Source organism: Brachyistius frenatus, unplaced genomic scaffold, assembly GCF_029030835.1.
Source record: "Brachyistius frenatus isolate BFR_SWC_R1_liver_20210118 unplaced genomic scaffold, ASM2903083v1 Contig_145, whole genome shotgun sequence".
Lineage (NCBI taxonomy): Eukaryota > Metazoa > Chordata > Actinopteri > Embiotocidae > Brachyistius > Brachyistius frenatus.
This window is the reverse complement of record NW_027210744.1, coordinates 912,627-938,046: the sequence shown is the minus strand read 5'-3', so window position 1 is coordinate 938,046 and position 25,420 is coordinate 912,627. Positions and strand designations below refer to the sequence as shown.

At 46.8% G+C, this 25,420-nt stretch overlaps 1 protein-coding gene across 1 annotated transcript in view; it reads left to right on the top strand.

The window, feature by feature from the left end:
• Positions 1-5,471: 5,471 nt before the first annotated feature.
• The window catches only part of LOC138630945 (mitogen-activated protein kinase kinase kinase 11), a 40,173-nt gene continuing 20,224 nt past the window's right edge, over positions 5,472-25,420 (top strand). The window contains exons 1-2 of the mRNA XM_069715609.1: positions 5,472-7,543; positions 25,047-25,227. Of these exons, the coding sequence (XP_069571710.1) occupies positions 6,787-7,543; positions 25,047-25,227 (938 nt within the window). The 5' untranslated portion in view covers positions 5,472-6,786. The remainder of the gene's footprint in view (positions 7,544-25,046; positions 25,228-25,420) is intronic.

The following is a 25,420-nucleotide window of genomic DNA, read 5'->3' as shown; positions in this document are numbered from 1 at the left end:
GAAGCCCTCGACGGCCAGCTGTAAGAGACGCCACCGCGGGAGACGGAAAAAAAACAAACTGGTTGCACGTTATGTGTTTTAATTTTCCTTTTTTATTTTCCCCATTTGAAGAGGAAAATCCAAAACGAGGATGTTTTTCTTAACAAGTCAGCCGTTTCGATTTGGACCAGCAAACGCGGCAGTCGTCACCGTTTCTGCCACGAAGTCCCCCCCCCCCCCCCCACAAAAAAAAAAAAAAAGACAGGAGAGGTCGGGGTTGTGTAGGTTGCTTTTTTTTTTTTTTTTTTTTTTTTTTTTTGGGGGGGGGAGCACTTTTTTCTTAATTTTTTTTATTTTTATTTCTTCCATTTCTTCCTAAATCCTCCGTAGTTAGACGTTATGAAGTGAACATTATCAGTCCTCGTCGCTCAGACCCTCAGGTTGGCTGAAGAATTCCACGAGTGGCAGCCGAAGCCTTCTCCGAGCCGCCTCGGCCCGCCGCGGGAAGCCGGCGAGCCGAGGCGGGGGGGCGTCGGGGAGGGGAAAGGGAACAGGAGGCCGTCTCGCCGCTAAAGCGCGTTGCGTTACCGCGTTATCGATATTGGGCTACGAAACGCTGCTGCTGAGATGAGAGCCCTGCTTCCTGGCTTTGTCGCGACTCGGCCAAGTCGGACTGCAACATAAACAAAGGAAGCAGGTGTATTTTTTACTATAGGTTCGCTTGCCGCAGCTTTTTTCCAATTAGTTTCTATTTTTAAGTCACGTTTTTATCAAAAGAGCCGTAGACCTGAAACCCCCCCTCCCCTCCTCCTCAAGTCAACCATATCAGCGGGTTAAGGGTGTTTGTTTTGGCAGTGGAAGCCTGAATATTATTTTATTTTATAGAAGCATTAAATTACCCGTCAGACGTATACCGCGACTCTTGGACCATAACTTTGTTTTTAAAGTTGTTTCTCTCCTTCCTTCTCTTTAATTTCCACTCCGGCCACGCCTCCGATTTTTTGAGTGACTTGCTCCTTTATCTCCAACATTCCCCCCCCCCCCCCGCACCGCCCCTCTCTCCACCCCTCTCCTCCTCCTCCTCCTCCTCCTCCTCCTCCTCTTTTAGCTTGTTTTAAATGTGTTCATTGAAAGCAGAGATGGGGCTCCCCCTTTATGTGTCAGTCTCGGTATGAAATGATTGCGAACAGACAGTTGACGCTGTATTGTAAACTTTTAACATTCTTTTTATTTTGTATGGGTGAAATAAAGTTCATATTTCAATTAAAAAAAAAAAAGAAAAAAAAAAAAAAAAAGCAACCCTTGTTTTGGTTCGTTTTCAACGCCGGAGACGAAAAGGCCGCGACGCTTTTCACGTGGAGAAAATCTGCAAACAGCCTTCAAACCTTCAGACTCCCCGTTCTTTTGTTCAAGCAGCTGGAAGCGCAAAACCCGAATCCTGCTGCGTCCTTGAGCAAAACATTTCCTAACTGCTCCCCTCTTTGGTGTTTTTTTCTCTCTCTCTCTCGCCACCACAGGCCAGAAACGCGCATTTTGTAGTCTCAACTCCGCGCTTTTCCTACTTTTATTTTTATTTTTTTATTCCCTTCCTTTTCTGTATTCTACAATATAGGAGACTTTCCTCGTAGATGCAGAGCTGGTATTTTATCCCGCAGCCTCCCGATATTTGAATCGGATGAGTGCGGCGACAGTCGCAGGTTTGTGGAGCGCTTGATTATTACCGCCACCGTCTCTCGAAACGCAGTCCGGCGAACACTTTTGGCCCTGAGCGCGGGTACTCGCCCCCTTCCTCTTCCTCCTGCCTTCTTTTATTTATTTATTTATTTTTAAAACAGACCACTTTGTCGTGTAAACGCAGCCGCCCCTCCTCTAGACCCCACCCCGCACACGCACGCACGCACACCCGACCGACCAAGCAACGCAGAGCCGGAGCTGCAAAAACAACAACTGCGTCCTTCCTGCACAAGCGTTGACTCAGCGTACTGCGAGGAGGGCGGGGTTTCGATGTGTGTGTTGTGAGAGAGGGTGTGTGTGTGTGTGTGGTGGGGAGAGGTGGGGGGGGTTGTAGGTGGTTTACTTTAGGAGGTCGCTGTTGAAACAAACGGCAGCCAATATGGGGCAGGGAAGGAGGGAAGGGAAGGGGAGCCATCAAAGAGGGAACAGAAGGAAGCACACTGTTTCCACACAGCAGCCGGGAAGGGGGGGGGCAAAGGTGGTCCTCTTGATTGTCATCCCCTCCCATGAAGCCACTGACTTTTAGAAACATGGGAAAATGTGGTTAAAAAAAACAAAAACCTGGAATTCCCTGACCTTTTTTTTTTTTTGGAGAATAAAAGCCTTTCATAGCGTGGCTACTTGAAGAGCACATGTTTAAAATGCACCTTGTGTTTCAGCACTTGATCGGAGGGGCCAGCGCAGTCACGTACTTCTCAGATGTGCACTTCAGGCTGCGCCAACATGCTCGTTGAGCATCATGTTCTCACTCCACCATCGTAGGTGGCACGTGGGATATCGCGTCATACATTATTCGTAAGGAAAGGCCAAATTTGATCGCATTTCATACGTGGCGCTGTGATGTAGTCGGATCCTTTACTGAAGTGAAAGTGTCATTTATTTCAAAGGAAAAATTGTTTTATGTATGCAGAAAGACTTTATGACGTATGCCTCCTCAATGATATTGAAAAATTACCAGTCAGTCAATACCGAATACCTAATGGGAAAAAGACTCAGCTGGCGGCACATTTAAATTAACCAATTGATAGGAATAAATACATTTAAATTGAGATAAAGTCCTTCATTAAGTTAAATTTCATGCGTAATACACGCATTCTATCGTGTAGGCTGTTTGTTTTTGTTTGTGTATCTTTTTTTATATATATAATTGTGGCGTCTTGTAACGCTGTGAGACAAATGCTTTGCATGACAGGAAAAAACAAAAGTGCATCTAATCGCAAATCAAAGTATTACAATGTACTGATGGTAAATTATGATATAACCTGTCAACTGAAACCTATGAACTTTTTTGCCCTTTTAAAAAAAGGTTTTGGCACAAATGGGCTTCAATAGATAAAGTACTGGTTATAGTAAACACAGTCTCTCCCAGGGGATTTTTCATTATCTGGGATCAGAAACTGGCCAGTTTTCATTTTGAACAGTCAATCCAGTTTGGAGAGAGTCTGGTTTTACATTGTTTTAGCAGTAATTTATCATTTTTTAACGGGAAAATCCGCTCAACTCTCGTGCTTTTACAGTCGAAAGATGATACAACATTTTTTTTTTTTTAAAAAGCTCCTCGGAATGAAACTTTTGAAGTTGTTCCGTTTGGCTTCAGACGAACAGTAAAGGAGCGAATCTGAGTCCACTTCAGTTAAATCAGTTCTTCCACCTCGGTCGTGTAAGTTGCCCGTCAAACCACATAAAGGACATGAAACCAGCCACACGCTAAAGACTTTCAAATGTGTCGCTTTGAAGACGATCTTGAAGCTCTTTCTTTTCTTTTTTTTCTTTTCTTTTATTCAAAGTAACAAAAAGAAAATCTTCAAGAACTTTGTCCTCAGAAGCAGCAGGACTTGATCCTCGTTTTTTTTTTTTTTTTTAGCCCTGGGACAGTTTTTAATGAACTGCTGTCCTTGAGTGTTTGGACTGAGTTTCACTAAAGACTCACATTCCAAATGATTCTTTGGGCGAGACACTTTATCGTTGAGTTGTAGGAGCAAAGGAAATAAATTAGCTGTAGACCTGATGGCATGTAATCATATGGCATATTGGATATAAATACATTAACAGAAAGAAGTTATAAGTTTGAAAAGTAACATTGCTTCACTGAAATGCAAAAGATACTCATGGCAGAAGAAAAGTGGATATTATTTGTCTCAATGTACATCTTTCAAAAAGTGTGGATTTTTAGGAGCTATTATTAGCACGATAACTATTAATAAAAGGTTTACCCACAGGTATATTGCTATCACGTCAGTAATGACTTGTGTTATTGTGTTTGAAAGACTTTGCTTGCTTAATTACTGCAATGTTTTTGATCGTTTTCTCTTTCTCAGGTTTAAATAAATACTGCAGTATTTACAGCCTGCAGCGGAAGGAGCAGTTTTCAGATCCTAATACCACACGGTGAAAGTAAAAGTCCTGCATTCAAACCCTGCCTGCAGTAAAAGTATCGAGGTACTATCAGTGAAATGTACTCCCGAGTATGAAAAGTAAAGGTACCCACTGCATTAATGTGCATTTTGCTGCTATAGTTATTTCCGGTTGTGCTAATTTGAACCACTAATGCTTAGTTTAATCTACAGTAATGATCCAAGTCATTTATTTACCTTAAAAAGTTGAACAATAGCTCGACCCATACATTTTTAATCTCCAATTCAGAATCATTAAAATTTGGAGTGACGTGGTTTTCACTAGACAGGAAAAGTGTGAAAGTATATTCTGAAAAGTAACTAGTAACTAAGGTTGTGGAGTAGAAGTATAACGTTAACGTTACAAGGAAGTGCCTCGTATTTGAGAAATTGCACTTGACATTCAGCCCCTGCATCCAGTATCAGGCCAGCCAAAATGGAGGAATAGGACGTAAAGTGTAAATTTCAAAATAAAAGCCAGATCAAAATGTGCCCTGTGGGATCAAAGCACAATCGGCAGTCAGGAAAATACTAATTTTCTCCCAAAATATTACTAAATAATAATAATAATTATAGTTATATAATTACAACATTAATATCATGGCTATTTCGACAGAGCAAATAATCGACTGCTGTTAAAAAAATGTAGAATCTTTTACTTTGAAAGCCTGCACCTCACTCACGTTGTATTTTTTTGGTACAGTAGTTTTAATTTTTTCACGAGCGTGGTGCACCTCCTGCACTGTGGACCACCAGGAGTGTGAAGTTAGCAGGAAATACCCACAAAATACCGCAACAGCATAAATTTGAAAGAAAAAAAAAAGAGACTATTATTGTAAAAAAAATAGTAGCCTGTTTGAGCACTCGCTTTTTGAATATTATCTGTAATTTGCCTCAATTTATTAAGGCTAGACTACTTTACTTCGACATTTGAAATCACGTTGTAACTTATTATTATTTGTATTGCAATAGAGAGCAACATGTAGACAAAAACGATCTGTACAGAGGTTTGATGAAAGTAAACATGATCTTGGATCATTGAATTGCCCACCTCTTCTCTAATGTAAATATGTTATGTTAACACCGTCCACATAATAATAATAATAATAATAATAATGTTGGACAGCTACACGCAGATATTTGCCTCGTTTGTACTCGTTGGCAACGCACGCCGACAATTAACTCGACTTCCGCTGACATTTTATTTTGACGGTTAACACCGGATGTTAGGTCACATGATTTTGTGTCTACCTTGACCGTGGTCATCTGACTCCTTTCCTGCTGGGAGAGAGAGAGAGAGAGAGAAAAAGTTTTGTAAACCCCACCCTCTCTACTGGCTGGTAAGCGCAGACGTAAGAAGTGGGTTCGAGGGAAGCTGGCGAGTTTGAACGCTGACCGACGAAGAGGAGTTGCGATCAGAAGTCACGATGGAGTTGCTGCGCTGTTTGGATACCGACCGGAACCGCAGGAGCGCCGAGCAGGACCGGGCCACGCGTTGAAACTCCAACCAGGAAACTTAACTCGTTTTGTTTTGTTTGTTTGTTTGTTTTCTCCCCTCCACCACCACCACCACCACCACCACCACCACCCACTACTCCCCAACCTCTCCCCACCTTGCGTGTTTCTCCCTGGAAAGTAAAGTCGAGCAGGTTCGGAGAGCTCTTCCTGTTTACGGAGTCGGCGGCTCCGAAGTTTTTCGTCGTTGTTGTTGTTGTTGTTTTTTGTTTTTGTTTTTGTAAACTGTTATGATAAAGCTCGACTCATCGCGTGATCTTCATAAGACCGTGAAGCATGGATACTCTGGCGCGACGGGACGCGGGATTTCCTGCGGGAGCGCAGCGAGGTTTCTGCCAGACGCCGTTGTTGGAGATTCGGGCTCAATAACGCAAAGCGGTCAGCGCCGAAACTTGTCGTGAAACACTGGTTGGCTGGACTGAATGCTCCTTTCCTGCTATTCTTCTCCGCTCCTCGGCGCTTCCTGCTTTGTGGTGGCCACCGCACTTAATGGCTAAAAATACATTAAAAAAAAACAACCTCCAGATGGACAGTTAAATGTTGTGGGAACCTCGATTTTGGATTCGCAAGTAGCCACACTTCGAATTGTTTTTGCGATAAGTTGTAGGCAGAATTTGACTCTTCTTCTTCTTCTCCTTCCTCTTCCTCCACCTCCACTCTTCAAAATCTCAACTCAACAGGTGGCAGTTTTGAACGTGGGAAGACGCAAGGGCTAATTTAGCCATTATGAGGTGATCAGCGGAAGCCTCTTAAACTGCAGGCAGGCTGGTGAAATGATATTGTGCTCAAACCATGTGTTGGGAAACCGCACGCCGCATCGCTTGAACAGAGAGGAGTTCGCTGGAGACGCTCGCTGTCTGTCCCGGCGTTGACCCACTTTGGCCGTAATCAAACAAAAGCCATCTCCCAGCTGACCCTTCGTGACGGAAAGCTTTTGGAGTTTCATGTCGAGGCGAATGAAAGACGCTCGCTGCTCGGCCGTCTTCGAGTTCTCTCCCGTTGCCCTCTTGTCGGTCCAACTTTTGAACATATTCCGTTGGTCCCTGATGAGCCAACAAGAAAGACAGGAAAGGGAGCGAGGCGCGATAAAGTACTTCTTTGTACTTTATTTTCAAACCCTTGGGGTGCAGAATCAGATCCAGTCAAAACATCTGCTGGAGGCTCCATGGAGCCGCTGAAGAACATATTCAGTCGTGGTCCGCTGTCGAACTGGAAAAATTTGGAGCAATCACAAAAAGGGAACTTCACCAACCCCGTGTGGACGGCCCTGTTTGACTACGAGGCGTCCTGCAAAGATGAGCTCACCTTGCGTAAAGGCGACCTGGTGGAGGTCCTCTCTCTGGACTCCGAGATATCGGGGGACGAGGGCTGGTGGGCGGGCAAGGTCAACAACAAGGTCGGCATCTTCCCGTCCAACTACGGCTCCTTCAAGCCGAGCGGATACGCCAAGCTCCCGGGCGGCGGCGTGGTCGGCGAGCTCAGCCCGGCCGTCGTGGGCGAATTCGAACCCGAGGAGGTGGATTTCAGGGAGCTGAGCCTGGAGGAGGTCATCGGGGTTGGGGGCTTCGGGAAAGTGTACCGCGGCACGTGGCGAGGCGGCCTGGTGGCGGTGAAGGCCGCCCGACAGGACCCGGACGAGGACATCAGCGTGACGGCGCAGAACGTCAGGCAGGAGGCGCGTTTGTTTTCCATGCTCACCCACCCGAACATCATCACCCTGAAGGGCGTCTGCCTGCAGGAACCCAACCTGTGCCTCATCATGGAGTACGCCTCGGGCGGGCCGCTGAGCCGGGCGCTGGCGGGCCGCCGCATCCCGCCGCACGTCCTGGTCAACTGGGCCGTGCAGATAGCCAGAGGGATGCTGTACCTGCACAGCGAGGCCATCGTCCCCGTCATCCACCGAGATCTCAAGTCCAACAACAGTAAGTCTTATTAAAAAAAATTAAAAAAAAAACAACTGATGAAATGCGGGGTATCGATTCGTGTTCTGGGTCTTCCGGGGTTCTGAAGCTGCTAACTGAGCCTCCCGAGTCATTACCAAGCCGTATCCAGAACAGAGACGACCTCTTGGCTCTCGCTCAGTCTCCCAGACTCGCGTCATTAGTCCGCGTCCGCTTCGGATTCTGTCGCGTAATTGCTTCGGCGGTATGTCGGCTTTATCCCGACGCGTGCTTCAAGATCACGACTAAGCGTTTAGAAATAAGATTTAGTGGCACGACGACGCATTCGGCAGCCGAAGTCGCGTGACCCTCCCTCCCTCTCCCCTCTCCCTTCACCCCTCTCTCTCCCTCTCCCTCCCCCCGGGGGGGTAGGGGAGGGGGGGGGGCTGAAGGAAGTAGGTCAAGGCCGAGGAGGCCCGAAAGGCTCGTAGACGGTAGATAAGTGTTGTCGAGGGGACGAATGTCACGCTTCGCGAGGCCGAGGTCAGGGAATTCAAGAGGAAGCTTTGTGGCTCGGCTCACACTTTCGGACTTCGACGCCCGGCCGGAGGGGGGCGGGAGGGATTGGGGGGGGGGGGGGCTCTTGGCGTCGGTTGTTTTCAGGCCTTTGACCTGAACGCGGCAGCAACTCCCCTCTCGTTATTGTCATCGTTGTCGTGACGCAGGCACGTGACCACGACTCCCTATCGGCTCCGTCCCGTCCCGTCCGATCCCGATCGCCAAAGGGTCGCGCGGATTGCCGCCCGTTTCAACCCAACACCGCCGAAATCATTTCTGAGCATACGGCCTTGGCTCGGAGGTTTTAAGGAGGTTAACTCCCTTCATTCAAGGTTTGTTTACAACAAAGGGGCTTAACTCGGCACGTCCTCAGAATATTGTTTTGCTCCGCGACTCCTCAATGTTTCCATCCATTTTGCTTTCATGCGTGTCAAGTCTCGCTTGTTGACCATCGACAGTCTCTGTCCACCGTTCCCCGCTCCCCCCACCCGTCGCCCCCCCTTCCCCCCTCCTCCACACACACACACACACACACACACACACACACACACACACACACACACACACACACACACACACACACACACACACACCCGTGTGTCAGGTTCTTTCCCGGCTGGAAATGCGTCTCCTGTAGGGCAAAACAGAAAGAAGAGTTGCGTTAATATAGTGTTTGTATACGAGGCGGGCCGAAGCGAACACAATCCCTCTCTCTGTGCGCCGGGAGATCGTATCGCTCCTCCTGCCTCCTCCTGCCTCCTCCTGCCTCTTGTTTTTTTTTGTTGGTTTTTTTTTTTTTTACATTTTTTTTTATTCTTCTCCGAATCTTTGTCCCTGGCCTGCCTCAACATGTCTCCATACAGCCGTAACCCTGTTGTGCCACTGAGCAATATCCTGTTGTGTTGGTGGGAAGAGGGAGGCGGAGGGGAGGCAGAGGAGAGGAGGAGGGGAGGAAGGGTCGTTTCAAAAAAGGACGTACCGTCGGTTTGACAGCGATGGAAGTGGGACGCTGACAGTTTTGTTGTTGTTGTTGTTGTTTTTTTTTTATAAAGGAAAAGACTCGGGCGCACAAAGAAAATTCAGATAGTGAGGCAGCTACTTTGACTTCACAAAATGTACTAAAGCTTCAATGGCGAACTTCAGATTATGGTGTCAGTTCCTCAGAATATTACTGCAAGTTCTTCTTTCTCGAGCTGCCATTTTACACTCCGCGGTCGCACGGGGGAGAAGCTGTAGTCACAAGTGGGCCGTAACGCTTCTCATAACGACCGGTTGTGAGAAAGGAAGGAAAGGACGCGAGTTGAACAGGGTGGTTTGAGGACAGGAGAACTCCCGGTATGATAATATGATGATGAGCCCAACCGAAACTCTAGGTGAAGATTATGTGACTACATTAGAAAGGAGATGAGTTTGGATACCTAGTTCGAGCTGTTCCGATGATGGATCGGGGTGAATAGTCATTACCCCTGAAGGGCCTGTAAACAACAGCCGGGAGTTGCTGCTGTTGCTGGACCAGCAGAAGATGCTGATTAAACAGGATCATGTTGGCTTGTGTAGCCAGAGGCCGTAACTGCAACTCCGTCGAATACAAAGCAGAGAGCTGAGGAGCCTCTTTTTTTTTCTTCTTCTTCTTCTTCTTTTTTCTCGTCTGCGTCCGGGCACGAGAGGCTATTTTTTCCCTCGCCCTTATTTTTTGTTTGTTTTTCCCCTGCAGATTACTGATCTGGTCTCCTAATAGTTTTCTAAAAGAGCTTTCGAGGGCTTTACGTACAGTTCTGGTAGGAAACGCGGTCCCGTAGCCGTCACTGACTGACTAATAGCCATTGTCTTTAGTTCAGAGCCTCGGACTTTGAACCTTGACTCACATTAGCCTTTGAGCTAATGTCTTCGTCTTATCTACAAAACAAGGACGCATGTCTTTGCATCACTTTTGTCTTCCTGTGCAAGCCACCAAACAAAACATTCACCGGGGAAACGCGTGCAGGTTGGATAGCTCACTGAGCGGCACATTAAAAAACAAAAACAAACAACAACAAAAAAAAACACGCTAAACGTTGTGGGTGCCAACAAATGCTGTCTCGTGAGCTACGGTTTGAGATGCAAGTTTGATTATATTGTGTCTCTTGTGTCCCTGGATGCTCAGCTGTCAATCAAACATGGACGCAGTCCCAGCATATAACGGTAAACTTGTCAAATTGACTTGACATGTTTTTTTTTTTTAACCGCAAAAGGAGATGATTCCTGGCATTTTTGTTGGACCTTAAAAAAACAACAACAGCTGATTTTTTATTATTTATTTATTTATTTATAGACAGTATCAATGTTCCCTAAAATCCTAATACACTATCAATAGGTCTATGCCAACAACTCGCTCAGACAAATTACTTTGAAAAGACTGAAACGAGTCGTCCAATTCAGTCCGTGTCATAAAAGTATCGACGTTTTATACCCGGCGCTCTTAAACCAAAACAATAAACCAAACGGAGCTCCACAGCGGGACAGTGCCGAGATGCCGTGGGTCCGTCACTGCAGAACTCTTCAAAAACCGTTTCTAAAAGAAGACGCGCAGCTTTAAAAAAAACAAAAAACAAAAACGCTTTCATCAAAACGTCGGCGCAGCAATTTTTTTTTTGCAGCATTTCGGTGCAGCCACAGCAAAACCCGCGCCGTCGCCGGGAGCCTTCGAAAGCTCTTCGAGCGCAGCAGCTGTCGTCCTTCCACTTGTCGGTTATCTGCACAAAGCCTTCATAGACCCAAAAACAGCTATAGGCATCGCCACATGCCATAAAACTGTGCAGAGGCCTTAGTTTAGAACTGGCGGGGGAAAGTGCCAAGCTAAGCACTCCGCTGGGCTCCGACTCACAGGCCCCTTTTTCAGGAAGAAGCCACAGTTAGATCTTGGATCAACATGTAGGTTTTTTTTTTTGTTTTTTTTAATTTATTTATTTATTTTTGTTCTTCTCTCTCCACGAGTGGACAAACATCTGATACATCTCCCCACCAGCGTGTTTTCATTCGGGGCCCCCCAGCGCCCCTCACCGCAGCGCACTCGGGACGGCCCCGTGTGTGTCGGTGTCCTCGGTGTGTACGCCGGGCGGCCGTGTGTGTGTGTGTGTGTGTGTGTGTGTGTGTGTGTGTGTGTGTGTGTGTGTGTGATGTGCACTCCTGTCAGCACTGCACTGGCACACATCGCCGTCCCGCCGTCCAGCTGCATTACGCGGGTACTCCAGGCGTATTTAGCGATGGGAACGAGGGGATTTGAAAACCCGGTCAGGTCTGAACATGCACCTGCATTCTGCTAAAGGAGCCATATTATTATTATTTAGCGTGCAGTTTAGGTGATAGCTGAGGCAATAAGGTCGTGAAGCTGTCCATTAGAGATAAAAAAATAAATAAATTTAATAAAAAAAAACCTGTTAAAAAAAAAAAAAATCCAGCAGTGAAAAATGTCAGGCTTGACTTTTGCTATCAGTTTGTCAGTCAAATATGTTGTTGGCTGCCACCGGAGTTGGCACGTAAAAGCACAAACCTGTTTTTGTTGTTGTCGGTCAAATAACAAAAATGATGTTTCTATTCTTGTTGAGGATGACGGGCCAGAATCGCACCACCAAAAATCCCGTTTTTATGATATCCGTTTTTGCCCGTGTTGTGACTTCAGACTGATCAAAGGCCCTCTCGGCCAGCAGTTGCAGCCAGAGAATCTTATTTTGGGCGAAGTGCGGATGGCAGAGTGAAGTGGAAGGTGGGACGAGGGAGCTCTATCGGGAAGGGCCGACTGATAGCCCGACAGACCTGTCAATCAAACCTACCAGACCTTGTAACCGATTCCCTGAAACGCCTTAACAGTCTTATTAAAAGACCGGTTTGAGGAATCGCTGCCAAGACAAACTGCAGAAGAAAGGAAACCGTCATCTTGAGGAAAAGCGAGCATTTTACTTTGGGATCGGCTTCAAACATTGAGCCCATTAAGGCTTTGGATTATTCAAACCTCGCCCATGTAGATTTGTGACTAGAAACAAATGCAGGAGCGTGTGTACAGAACAGTCTGAGTGCAAGAATATGTCATGTGAATGTAACAGCGTTTATGATTTTTAAGAACCTAAAATGCTCACTCTCACCATCGTCCTTAAAAGATGTCACTACATTCACAAAATCATCGTTTCATAAAGCAACTGTATATACTTGGATTGAAAAAAAAAAACCACGTTCGTGTCACAAGGAAGGGTTGAGTTTATGATCCCAGTGGCGTGGTGCTTATTTCTACTGGCCGATTTCAAAACACTCATGACAATGGTGATAGAAGTTTGAAAAATGTAAACGCGTGGGTGTCTCACTCGGCGCTAACCAGAAACGACGTGACTTACTTGTGTTCCTTTGGTCACACGGCGGAAAAGAAGATTCAGCACGTCGCGGGATCAGGACGAAATAGTCGGTAAATTGTAATACTGTTTTGAACCCCTCGTGTGTTTTTTTTTTGGGTTTTTTTTAAGCGGGAGACGAGAAATCAAGAAAAAAAATAATTGAAAAGAAGGAAGTTGTGTTAAAGATATAAAGGTGTAGGGGGGGTGGGGGTTACCTGGGGGTAGAGCTCAGCTGCGCTGCTGCCGGCTCGGAGTGGGCGATAAGGCAGAGGGGGAGTTTAACTAGCCCGGCTCCATGTGCGGCTTAGTCATCCTCCTGTCTTTTTAGTCTGTGTTTCGCAATGGACAGACAGACAGACAAAAAAATACAAGTCGTTTTTGTTTTTTCCTCTCAAGAGAAGTACTTAAAAGCTAACAAAAGCTCATTTGTTTTTGTGTTCTGAGCTCCAGACTTAACTTTTCACGTTGATTTCACTGGTAACCTTTTTGTTGAGGTGCACCCAAAATTTGTCAGCGCCCCTTTTAGCACCTCCGTTCGACGACATTTGAAGAGATACCTTTTTTTTTTTTTTTTTGGCAGCTCCTGCGACTTAATTTATTATTATTTTTTTCTGTTCAGTTGCTATTTACATTGGTAATTTATACTTTACGTATTATTATTATTATTATTGTTACTACTATTGTAAACCTGCTACTCATATAGTCGATGCACTGCGGGCGCAAAAAAAAAAAAAAAAAAGACGCGCCCACACAATGGCTGCTGCACACCCACGCTCAGTCCTGAAAGCTGCAAAATGTGTGTGCGTGCGTACGCGTGTGTTTTATTTAAATGCGACGCGAGCAAAGCGCGCGTCCCAGGTTTTGATTTCGTTTCAGCGTGCGTTATCTTACATCTTGTATAGCTTTATTTTTGTATCGGACGTTCGGATGTGCATTGCGCAAACGTATCGGACGGGGCTCGGGAATCGCTCCGGGCTCGTTGCCATTGTTGCCTGCGATGTCGACACAGCCCGGCGGCCTTATCGAGGTGGACTCGGCAGTCGGCGTTACTCATTAACTTCCGCGAGATAGCAGGAACGAAAGGACTGGGAATTCAATTAACGGACGGGTGATTTATTTATTTATTTTTTTTAGGTAAAAAAACAAAATCCCCCCCTAAAAAAAACAAATCGCCACCGTATGCGAATTTTAGTTCCCGCGAAGCTTTTTTTGTTTTTTTGGAGATCGAACGAATTGACTTGTTTTCTCTCTTGATTGGTAAATACAAACAGGAATGCCCCGAAAGTTACTCTTCTTTAAATCCGTCGTGCGTGCGCGCGTGTGTGTGTGTGTGTGGTTAAAAAGGGGCGGGGCTTCTTAGTGATTCGTTTGACCGCGCGCGGCGTGCCGTTGAAGCGGCGCCAGTCTGCTTTCCTTTTGTTGCCTGCGTGCGTTTGTTTCATCCCTATTTACCTCCCGGGGGACATCGGCCCTGCCTGCAAGCAGCTTTGCCTTGACATCCCAGCTTTCAGGGGTCAGAGCCAGTAACGCTCCCCCCCCCCCCCGCCCGCCCGCCCACACTCTCTCTCTCTAGTTTCTAAGGAAGTAGCGGTAACGGAGGTTAAAATTCAACAGGAGAGCTCTGGAGGCTTGTTAATAAGTCACCGCTTTCAGGAGCTTTCACAGCTTTTTTTTTTTTTTTCACCTGGCACAGGATGCTTTGCACAGGGAATCATTTATAACCCCCCCCCCCCCTCCACCCTGACCGTGTTAATGTGGTGGGTGCCCAGAAACAAAATAATCCCTTGTGTGTGTGTGTGTGTGTGTGTGTGTGTGTGCGTGCGTGGGTAGTCCGAGCAGATCGCGATGCGTCTCGCTCTCACGATGATTGGCTCGCATGGCAAGACGACGCGTCGTACCCCCTCCCTCCATCCCCCCCCGACCGCGATGTCGCATCGCCGGCCGCCGCGTGAGTTTTAAGTGGCCGAATGTCGATTTCGCACCGCCGGAACCGCGTAAGGAGTCGGCGCGCTGCGGAGAATCTGGCCGGGTCTGATAAATAAAGCATGAAAACGTCCCTCTTAGCCGTCGACTCCGGAGGAGTGTAAAGCGGTTATTTATAAGGCGGTGCTCGCGCCCCCGGAGGCTCCGGAGGTGGAAGTAAATCTCACTAATTTTGTTTTGTTTTTGAACTTTATAATAATTGACCGCGGCGGTTTGTCACGTTTGGGCGACCGGTGTCATGTTTGTGTGGCCGCCCGCTACGCTCCATCAACTGCCGAATGGATCCAAATTGAATCGAGAGTTTTGACCCCCCCCCACCCGCCCCTCCCACCCCGCGTGACGTTTCCGACGTCGGCCTCATCCGCCGGTCCTGCGCGTGACGAGTTGCTGCAGAATTCTCTCGTTAACGTACATTTCTTTTGGGTTCTGAACTCGCAAGCTTTCGGCCCTGATAAATTGGTAATGGGCATTTTTTTTTTTTGTATTCATTATTTCATGGACTACTTGTATGTTTATCGATTACTGAAAAGCGAACAACTGACGAGGAGCTCTTTTTTTTGTTTTTTTGGTTTGGACCGGCGGTCACAGAAACGTGGAACTCGTGCGCCGATATTGACCGGGCGTCTCCAAAAAAGTCGGAGCAGTTGCCCGTGAAGGTTGTTACCGAGTCGGGTTTTGCGGCCCGGTGGCAGTGTAACTCGGTGACGTTGAACAGCGCCCACTCTTAAGCAAAAAAAGGACCCCCCCCCCCCTCAGAGCGACAAGATGAAACTCCGGCGGAGCGGGCCGCTCCAGTTTCGCCGTGAGTCGACATCTCCCACGCTGTGATTATGCCTTATCACTCTCGCCTCCCTCTCCCTTACTCGCTGGCGGGCCTGGTCAGAGGTTGCCAGACTGTCTGTCAGCCTATGGCCTCCTCCCGTCCCTCGGGTGGAGAAGGGGGGAGGGGGCGGGACGGGACGATGACAAAGCTCCTGTTCTTCCTGGGGAAAGCCCCCACCCTGCCGGAATTCTCCCCTCGCCTACAGGCTGCACGGCGGGGGGAGGGGGGGGGGTAGAGTAGAGTAGAGAGAGCACAGAGGAGGTTTAGGTTGACCCGCTTAAAAAAAAAAAAAGGCATTAAAAAGCCCATAGGGATATTTTTGGGCCATTGACTAATATTAAGAACCTAAATTAGTCCCTTTCTGTACAAAAAAAAAAATCTTTGTGTTTTCGCGAAGTACTGTGTGTGTGTGTGTGTGTGTGTGTGTGTGTGTGTGTGTGTGTGTGTGTGTGTGTGTGTGTGTCGCGCGCTTCCAGCCATCATCATCATCGGCCCGACGCACTCGTTAAACTGCGAGTGTGTGTGTGTGTGAGTGAGGCGGGGGGGTGGGGGGGGGGGGGTAATAATTAAGCGAGGTGCGGAGTGAAGAGGCCGGGGGCCGACTTTTTTTTTTTTTTTTTTTTTAATATCTGGCGCGTCGTCGTGACGGGTGCTGGAGGTTTAGAGAAAGACTGTCGTGCAAGCTGGAAGGTTACGGCCCGCCGTGACTGACTGCCTGCGCTGCGCTGCGCTCACTCGGCCGCCGCCGCATGTTCTCTCTAATGTCCTCGAGCAAGGGCACTGAACCTTTACAAGCTTTTGCTCTTTTGAACGTCAGGCGCTGTCGATGTAACGACCACTTTTCCATGGCTCTCTCTCTCTCCCTCTGAAAGTTCCCGAGCGGCGGCGGCGGCGCGCTCGCGTCGACAGAAAAGGCGGCGCCGGAGTTCATTTTCCCGTTTGATTTATTGTACTTTTAGCTTTGCAAGTTTCTTTATTTTTTATTTTTTTGTAATTTAATTAATACGTCTGAGGCAAAAATGTCGACGTTCCCCAAACGCCTTAAAGTTTTCCTTCGATCACTATCACCTTTGGACTTCCTGCGCTGCACTACGCGCCCGCTGGGCTTGCTTTTATACTCTTAAGCATCCGTGGCTTCTAGACGGCGTCCATGTTGCCGCGGTAACCAAGGTAACCACTTCGACGCGAAGCGCACGACGTCGCCGCGAGTTCTTCCGTGAAGGAGGCAGACGACTGCAGGTTGAGGAGTGGATCGGTGTATATATATATATATATATATGTATGTATATATTTGTTTCCTAGCTGTATACATGTCTATTTACTTACCACTGTCCCACAAATTTTTGCCAGTTTTATGCAGGCGTAGCCAACCATCTGATTTTACAGATATTACTTTGGCAATTCTACCCGTTTCCTGCTATGAATTACCTTGAAATTCATAATCTGTACGTCAGTAATGATGTCAAACCAAGTTTCCAGAAAACCTTTTTTTTTTTTTTTCTCCCTTATTTGAAATACCAGCCTCTTCACCCCCCCACCCCCACCAAAAAAAAAAAAAAAAGGTTGAGAGGGATTTTGCACATTAGGCTTGCATTTTAGAATTAAATCTCTTTGTTTAATGACATGTGAAGAATGCGGGGAATTCAAATTTGCCCGGGATGCACGGTTGTGCTTTGTCAGTCGGATAAGCTCGCGTTAAATCAGCACCAGAAAAAAGAAAAAGAAAAGAAAAGAAAATCCCCGACTACGGGATTCTCGCTAAGTGATGTGTTGCTGGGTTGAGCAACAAACAGCCTTGATCTGAGGCCGCTGTAGGTAGCAGCCGTGGCTGCAACTGACACACTCTTGTTTCTGAACAACAAACAGTGCCAAAACAGAGTCTGGTTGCCATGGAGACCTGTCACGGCGCTTTTGTGGCGACACTGTTGGTTTCGCCTCTCTATCAGGAAGACACTGTGTCTGGGCAAGACGGGTCTAGTCAGGGTACCGGCTGTTATTCTTTGGGGGAGAGGTGGATTCCTGGTTTAAAATGTGACAAAAAAAACAAAAACAACCTCACATGTCCCCAATTTATTATTATTATTTTTATTTTTTCATGAAAGGCACGAGTGTGTTTTTTCCCCCCCCCACTGTGCTGCCGGACGGCGGAGTTTCGAAGATATTTCCTTCGGGGCTTATCGTCATGTGGGTCAGCGGCCGATTTGGACGCGGCCGTCGTCGTCGTCGTCGTCGTGGTGACGGCGGCGAGAGGAGGAAGGCTGAACAAGGGCTGAACTGTGGATGCACTCTGACTCAGCTCAGGAAGTGGAAGAAGAATGCGGTGTGCTGAGACTGCTGAAATGCTTCGGCGTGTCTGCGTCTGCGCTCGGCATCGTGGGTACGGTGTTGTACCAGTTGAGTGTTTGGGACCCGTGTGTGTCCCCCCCCCCGGGGACACATTTATGTGGAGCATGTTCTCTCCAACCTGTGTGTCTTCTGAGAGCTTGAAAGTTGAACTAGTACTTGCATGTTGCTTGGAGGGCCCATGAGCAAGGCACTTGAACCCCAACTCTTTTCCGGGTGCTGAAATGGCCCACTGGCGTGCGTGCGTGTGTGTGTGTGTGTGTGTTAAATGGACAGGTCAAATGTGCTGTTGGTGTTTAAAAACAAACAAACAAACAAAAACAACAATAAAAACATACAGTATTTAATGTACATAAATAAATAATAAAAGATAAATCATTTTCTTTTTCTAAATTGGGTGGGATTCGGTCGTATAAGGAGCGACAGCCCCGCAACGTATGGACACGGTTCACGAAACGTGTGACAACTTCAGGTCTACGGTGTGGGACAATTCTTTCATCAATTGTTGATAAGGATTCGAATTTAGGTGAGCAGCTTATTCTCTGCCGCCGATGCTTTGGACTCACAATCTGGGTCCACGTGACTAAAAGGGATGTTAAATATTGCATCATGACTCTGTGCAGCTACATTTCATAATGTGTGTTGTATCAAGTTGCTGATTGGTGTTTAGACCGCCCAGCTGTCATAACACAACAGGCACCCTGAGGATTAGACTCCTCGGTGTGTGTGTGTGTGTGTGTGTGTGTGTGTGTGTGTGTGTGTGTGTGTAGTAGCAGCAGCAGCAGCAGCAGTGTTCAGTATTCATGTGTGCCCTTCAGCTGATTGCCCCTCTCTCTCTCTCATACTTTGCTACTTGTGTGCAGCTGAGCGCATTGCTAAAAAATGGACATACCGTGAGTGTGTTAAGTATTTTGTGTGTGTATTGGTTTTCTCACGTAGAAGGATTGCTTTGTGTGTGTGTGTGTGTGTGTGTGTGTGTGTGTGTGTGTGTGTGTGTGTGTGTGTGTGTGTGTCCCTCCCTTTCTGTGTGTGTGTGTGTGTGTGTGTGTGTGTGTGTGTGTGTGTGTGTGTGTGTCACCTCAGCTCTTCCCTCCAGTCTGTTAGTGTCTGTCCCCAAGTGCCCCCCCCTTTTTAACCTCTGTTTCCTAAAATAGCGCTGCACTAATTTAGCACACACACCAAGAGCAGCAGTCCCTGGGAGTGCTCTTCTTTTTTTTTTTTTTTTTTTTTTTAAGGGAGGGGCCAGCTACTGGAGTCTTAATTAGCCGAACGCCGACGTCACTTCCTGGAAGTGGGGTCACGGCTGCAGTGGGCGAGAGTCCCGGTGGAAACAGGGGTGACTGACCGCGGCTTGTTTTTACCAGACGATGACCGGCAAGCAGCACAAAAGAAGTGGAGCAAGGGATCAGGGCCCATTGCAGTAAATACCAGCCCGCCCCCTCCCGACACCAGCACCGCCCCCCGCCGCCTCCCCGAGAGCCGCTGGAATTGGCAGAAACAGTGACTCAGGCGTCGAAGGGACAGACATTGATTTTCTGCTGAAAGGTTAAATGAGCAGGCTTCTTTTTTCTTTTTTTTTTTAACTGTAGATGTTGTTTTTGTTTTTGCCATTGGCTACTTTTGCCATTTTATTGTTTGTGTCGATGTGAAAGTGCGTGACGGACATACCTCAATGCATTTTTTTTTTCTTTTTCTTTCCACAATTTAAAAGCTGCCTGGCAGTGAGAATAAAAAGAGGCGGTTGGGAATGTGAGGCGAAAGATCTGAGAGGCAGAGTGGACAAAATGCTTTGTGTCCGGTGTGTCCTCCTACGTGTATTTAAAGGCGGCGGTGTGTCGCCTCCCAATTCTGAATTCTCACCCCTTTAGAAACTGACGTTATATTGTCTCTGCAAGACGCTTCACATCCTGGTCAGCATATGAATAAGAGCCTTTTAACGCCGAGCTGATGACAAAAGCACGACGGTCATAACAAAGCAGCAGCGGAGGGGATCGTGTTTGCAGGATTATCATTTGCCATAAGCAAACTCTACGTGTCGCCCAGTAACGTTACGGCAAATACTCTCATTGGATAGAAGTAGTCATGGAAACACATCTCCTGTAAAGTTGGAAAGACATTGGCACATTCGAACTTCCCGAGTCAATAACTCATTAACTAAACAAACAAGAAGGTGGACAACAAGCTAAAACCTCATTTTTTTCCTCAAATTGAGCCAGCCTCAGAGCTGGACCAATTAAACAGGTCTCTGTGTACCAGTGAAAAGAACAACAACAACAACAACAACAAAAACGACCTATAAAAATGTTCAATAACTTCAGCCTTATTCGGTGTACTGTCGTGGTCTCTGGTTGGTTTGTACTGCAAAACTTAGTTTAGAAAAATACATTTTTTTCATAGTTTCGACGAATTTCTATTTGTAAAAAAAAAAAATATTCAATAACTTCGGTCCTTCTCAGTCTGGCGTCGCGACGATCACTTCACATATCAATGATCTGCCGTCCAATTAAAATACCTCACCATTACGCAACATCCCATTTTTTGTTGTTGCGCACCGTTGATGTGTGACGCAACGCTGCGTATGACTGAAATTATGATTTGACTCTGGGGGGGGGGGGGGGGCACAGTTCTGAATACAGAAGCGGGAGAATGAATGAGAGCTAGCTAGCACCGAGCGGATGGAAACGGTCACCCGGTGGTGGGGGGTGCAGTGGGAAAAATAATAGCTTGTCAGTCAAATTTTAGACTTGACGACACATTGGTGGCTGGCGATACGTCATTTCTCTTGAACGCGTGTCGACAGTTATCGTACAAGTTGTACTTTTATTACCTCGCAGTGACATGTCAGCCAGACAGACATTGACGTCCCGTACGCACTTCGCGAGCGCACAGGACCCCCTCCCCCCCGCCCCGTTTAGCGCTTTCGCCTCAGGCCGCGACCCTCCCCGTCCCAGGCTGAAACACTGTTTTCTGTATGTGTGGGTTTGGCAGAACCGGATGCAGAATTCGGCGTGCAAGTACATTTATGAAAGAACCCGAGTCTCCTGTGTCGTCCCCCACCACACCCCCACCCTCACTCCACCCTCACCCCACCCCACCCCACCCCACCCCATACCCGGTCAACGTTCTCGCACACAGAGCAGACAACACAACCTCTTGTGATGCATTCCTTTGTGACGTCAAACCCGCTGCCTCTGGGCGACGACGAGGCACAGCACAGGATGTCTGAACGAGAGAGACAAAGAGGGAAAGAGAGAGACAGAGAGACAGAGAGACAGAGAGAGAGAGAGACAGAGAGAGAGAGTGTCCGTTCAGTGTGTCGAAAGAAATTCGCCAAATTCATATTTGCGTGGTTAAAGAAAAGAGAGACTTATGGAATAGATCTTTTTTTTGTTGTTGTTGTTTTTTTTTGTTTTTTGTTTTTTTTGAACGAAGTCAAAAGAAGGGGAAGAAAAAAAGGGAAAAGGGCGCGGAGCCCAGAAAGTCGGAAAAGTGACTGCAAATAGCAGGAGTCCTACTTCCCTATAATAAGTCAAATTCTTTGCCGCTTCTCCTCCCTGCGCTTTTGACAGCCGGCCGTGCCGTGAGCGATGCCCGCTCCGCCGGCCAAAGAGGAAGAGAGGCACAGCTGCCGACCGTACACCGAGGCATGTGACGCCGTGTCACGCCGCGGCAGCCGACATCCTCGGCGCTGTATTCTGTTTTCGCCCAGAAGCTCGCTCGGCGAGCCCTTGAAATGCCTCGCGCCGGCTGCTCACCAAAAAATGCGTTCGCTCGGAGGTTATTGCATTTTTACAGCGTGTGCTTCTCCCGCTTTATTTCGGTTTCTCTCTCCGTTTCGACGGAGCCGGTCTTTGTGCGTCAGTTATGAGCCGCTCCCCTCCCTGTTGATGAGATTCAAGCAATTATGATACTGGATTTGCTCCATCCATTCCATTTTTTTAATTTTTTTTCCCTCTCTCGTTGTTGTCGTAGTATTCGGGGGAAGAAAAGACGCCATATTTGAAAAGCATTTGTATTTTCAGGGTTTATAGGGTTTCATAAAGTCCCGGTAAGGACGGTTTTGGTAACTTGTTGGTCACTACTGGATTAAATGTGGTTAAGAAGTGACTGTGTTTTTTGAGAATGTGGATTACATATGGTCTTTGGTTTGACTGTATTTCAATTATTATGTTTTGAATACATAATTTGAACATGCCAAATATAAAATATATTCATTTAATGTAACACGGTCGAAAGAAACATTGATTCCTCCCCCCCCCCCCCCCCCCACCACCACCACCACCACCAGATTCAGCTCAGTTTTAACCTGCAAATCCTTCCTGATTGGGTTATTGGATAAAATAAATATTTAGTTCGAGTCAGGTGTCCTACCAGTGCGACTATAGACACGACTGTCATGTCAGTGCAACTTCCTCCCTGCTTTAATCTGACCCGTGGATTCCCCCAGGCAAAGGTCCATCGTGCTAAAAGCGTTTTTGCCTCCTCGGTTTCGTTAACTTCCTGGTTTGGTCATCTTTCACAGATTTTTGTGCTCTCAGCGGGTAAACAGTGTTTTATGTTTATTATAGTTATTTCCTCCTTCGTGCTGCAGCCCACAGACAAAGTTGCGTAACTATTCCACACAGACACGCATTTCTCTTCCTGCTCGAAACCCCAGAAGGGGGGACGGTGTTGAAGGAGTGAGGTGACACGCGATCGGAAGTCTGCGCGGAGCGTTTTATTGTGAAGGTTAACCGGATTCACCGGGCCCGGTCCTGTGTCTGACTTCCTTCCCAGCTGATCGGCTGCGTACAGTTTGAAGTGGCTCTCCCATCAAAAGTTGATACGGCGCATATTTGCGGTGCAGCGGAGCGCTGAGCCGGTTCGAGGAATGCGTCTGGCCGAAAACAAACGTCAAAAGATACTTTAGTTTCGTCAAGTCGGAAAGAAAAGTTCACTGTATCCTGTTTCTCTTTTTAGTTAATGCGTGCGAATGTAGAATTAAATAGAAAATAATTGATTTATCTGGACATTGAAAAATATACTAAAAGAATTTGACATGTACACAAAGATATTCACATATACACAAAAACTTTGAATTAACCGGACACGCGTTAACTCAAAGTAGGAAAAACATAAAAGTATCGTAAATATGGGAGGCAATATAAGCAGCGTTACATTAAATAACTGCCATGAAGGGGGGAGAAAGGAAACCCACAATGTGAAGGCATCAATGGAAGACTGGCGCATCTTCACCAACGGCAAATAAGTGGAACAATTTTAAACCATTGGTAGAAAAGTGTGCGTTATAACCCACGTGTGTGCGTGAGACAGATAAAACAGGGACCCACTCACAATATAAACCCTGAGTGCCACTATTGGGGGGGGGGGGGGGGTCATAAACTCCACAGGATGCCTTTTAAAACAGCTGTTGATCTGACTCCACCATTAGTGGGCTCCGCCCACTTTGACCACGCGGGTAGCTGCAGCGGCCGAGTGACGGCGGTCTGCCGGCGCGAGATAAGACACAGGAAAGATGAATATCACCGGGCTTCAAAGGAATAACGGGACGTTCAGGTTCCCCCGGTCGGCCATTTTTCCGTAAGACGTGACAGATTTGTTACTCTGCTGCGCTACCGCGAGCGTTCGGGGCAATACTGCGTGACGTTTTTTTTTTTTTTTTTTTTTTTTTCTGACACGGTTGGGAAGTTGGGCGCAGGCTGCGATTAGAGCTCGTGATGCGGGAGCAGCGTGGGCGGTTTTCTGCACGACACGGCATCAAGATAAAAGACATTTCTTACCTCCGTCACATGTTGTAGGTTACGCAAATAAATATCGCGTAATAGATATACTTTCCTGCAGCCCTTCATCTACACATCTGTAATTAATGCTTCTTTTACAATTCCCCGCTGCAATATTTAAAGGCCGTGTACTCTACACTTTGATGGTGTTTAAAGTGCAGTCTTGATATCTGTAATCAAGATATCTGTTGCTTAAAACCACAGTTTTGTCGTTATTGTCCATTATTTTAAACTTTCCCCTCAGGTTTCTTTTCCTTTTCTTTTCTTTTTTTAGAGTTCATTAAAATAGCACATGGTGACATTATTTTCAATTTAAAGCTTCTTTTATGGTTTCTCCTGAACGCCATTCTTGTAAAAATGCCTGAACAACAAACCACAGTTTTAAGCAACAAAAAACATTATAATTTTACATCTCCTTTTTTAAGCTCTTCTCCTGAGCTCTACCGAGAACAGGCTGTTTGGTTGCTGGGTCTTTAAGGCGCGTTGATATAAATGACCGTCTCCTCTGATTGGCTGATCCTGGTAGCTCGCTAACCTCTTTGAAAGAATGCCTGCTAAGTGTTTTCTTCTGCATTAGAATTGATATAATATAGGACCTTTAAAACTGATTCAATTGAACAAAAGGGCTTCAACGTCTATCGACGCTTCCTGTGTTCAATATCGGATAAATAAATAAAATAAACAGTTATTTGAAGAAAGTGTGTTAAATATACACCTAAATTAGTTTTATGGACAAATCGTTATTGTCCATTATTTTAAACTTTCCTCTCTTCTAATTCTTAGAGTTCATTAAAATAGCACATGGTGACATTATTTTCAATTTAAAGCTTCTTTTACGCTTTCTCCTGAACGCCATTCTTGTAAAAATGCCCGAGCAATGAGGTTATTGTGTATTACAGTGTCACACAGCACACCAAGTAATATGTTTTTAGTTTTTTTTTTAGTTTTATTAAAAGTCTCATTTTATCGCGATTTATTTTCCAACGACATTTTTTTGTCATGTAGCTTACGGAGCATGGCGTGGCTCGTCGCTGCATAAGTACCGCAAGGCTTAACGTGAACTAAAGTGTCTCATTAATAAGTTGGACTCTTATTTTCTTTATGTGGTGCTATTGTTGCTCTAACTAACGTTAGCGTGCCGGCTTAAGAGTGGCGGGGGTCGAAAACAAAATGTGCGCTTCCTCACGTCAGCCGGTTCACTGATGCTCAGCTCGGTTGCGGGTGGGGACGCCCGCGGTGCTCCTAATCGCGCATGTGATTCGGCGTGCCGGCTGAAACGCGCCGTGCGCAGCGTGCCAAGCGAGTAGACATTCTGTGTCCCGTTTTGGGTCCAACAGCTGATAATCGAAGGAGGCCGAGGTTTATGTGTTTACAGTGATCAGTCAAATGGAAGTGAGCCGTGATATCGGAAATGTGGAAATGTGTTTGTCGCTGTCAGTTTGGGTCGTAGTGGCCTCAAGGCAAGAGGAAGAGGAAGTGAGAAAGAAACCAGCAAAGTGTGGATGTGTGCACTGAAGACTGAGCTCTAAGCATGATTGTTTTGTATGTTCTAAGCAAAAAAACAAAAAAAAAAAAAAGTGGATCATTTTTCTCTCCAGTGAAGCATTTCATTGAATTTGAAGCACTTGGAATATCACTAAGTCTCTTTTTGTCCTTTCTGTCCCTCTCCCCCGCCTGTTTGTCCTTCCTCCCTCCAGTCCTCCTGGCTCAGCCCATAGAGAATGAATGTATGGAGGGTTTGACGTTGAAGATCACCGACTTCGGCCTGGCGAGAGAGTGGCACAAGACCACCAAGATGAGCACCGCCGGCACCTACGCCTGGATGGCCCCCGAGGTCATCAAGTCCTCCACCTTCTCCAAGGGAAGCGACCTCTGGAGGTGAGTGCCTGTGTGTTTCTGTGTGAGGGTGGAAGTTGAGGTTTCTGGAGCTCGGCGATATGTAGCTGCTGCGTAACTCGTAACGAAATGCGGCCTGGAACAAATCCAGGATTTGTATTGCGTGCACAGATGTCCTCGTGTGGTATTGAGGGCGGCACGGCGGTGCAGCGGTTAGCATTGTCGCCTCACAGCA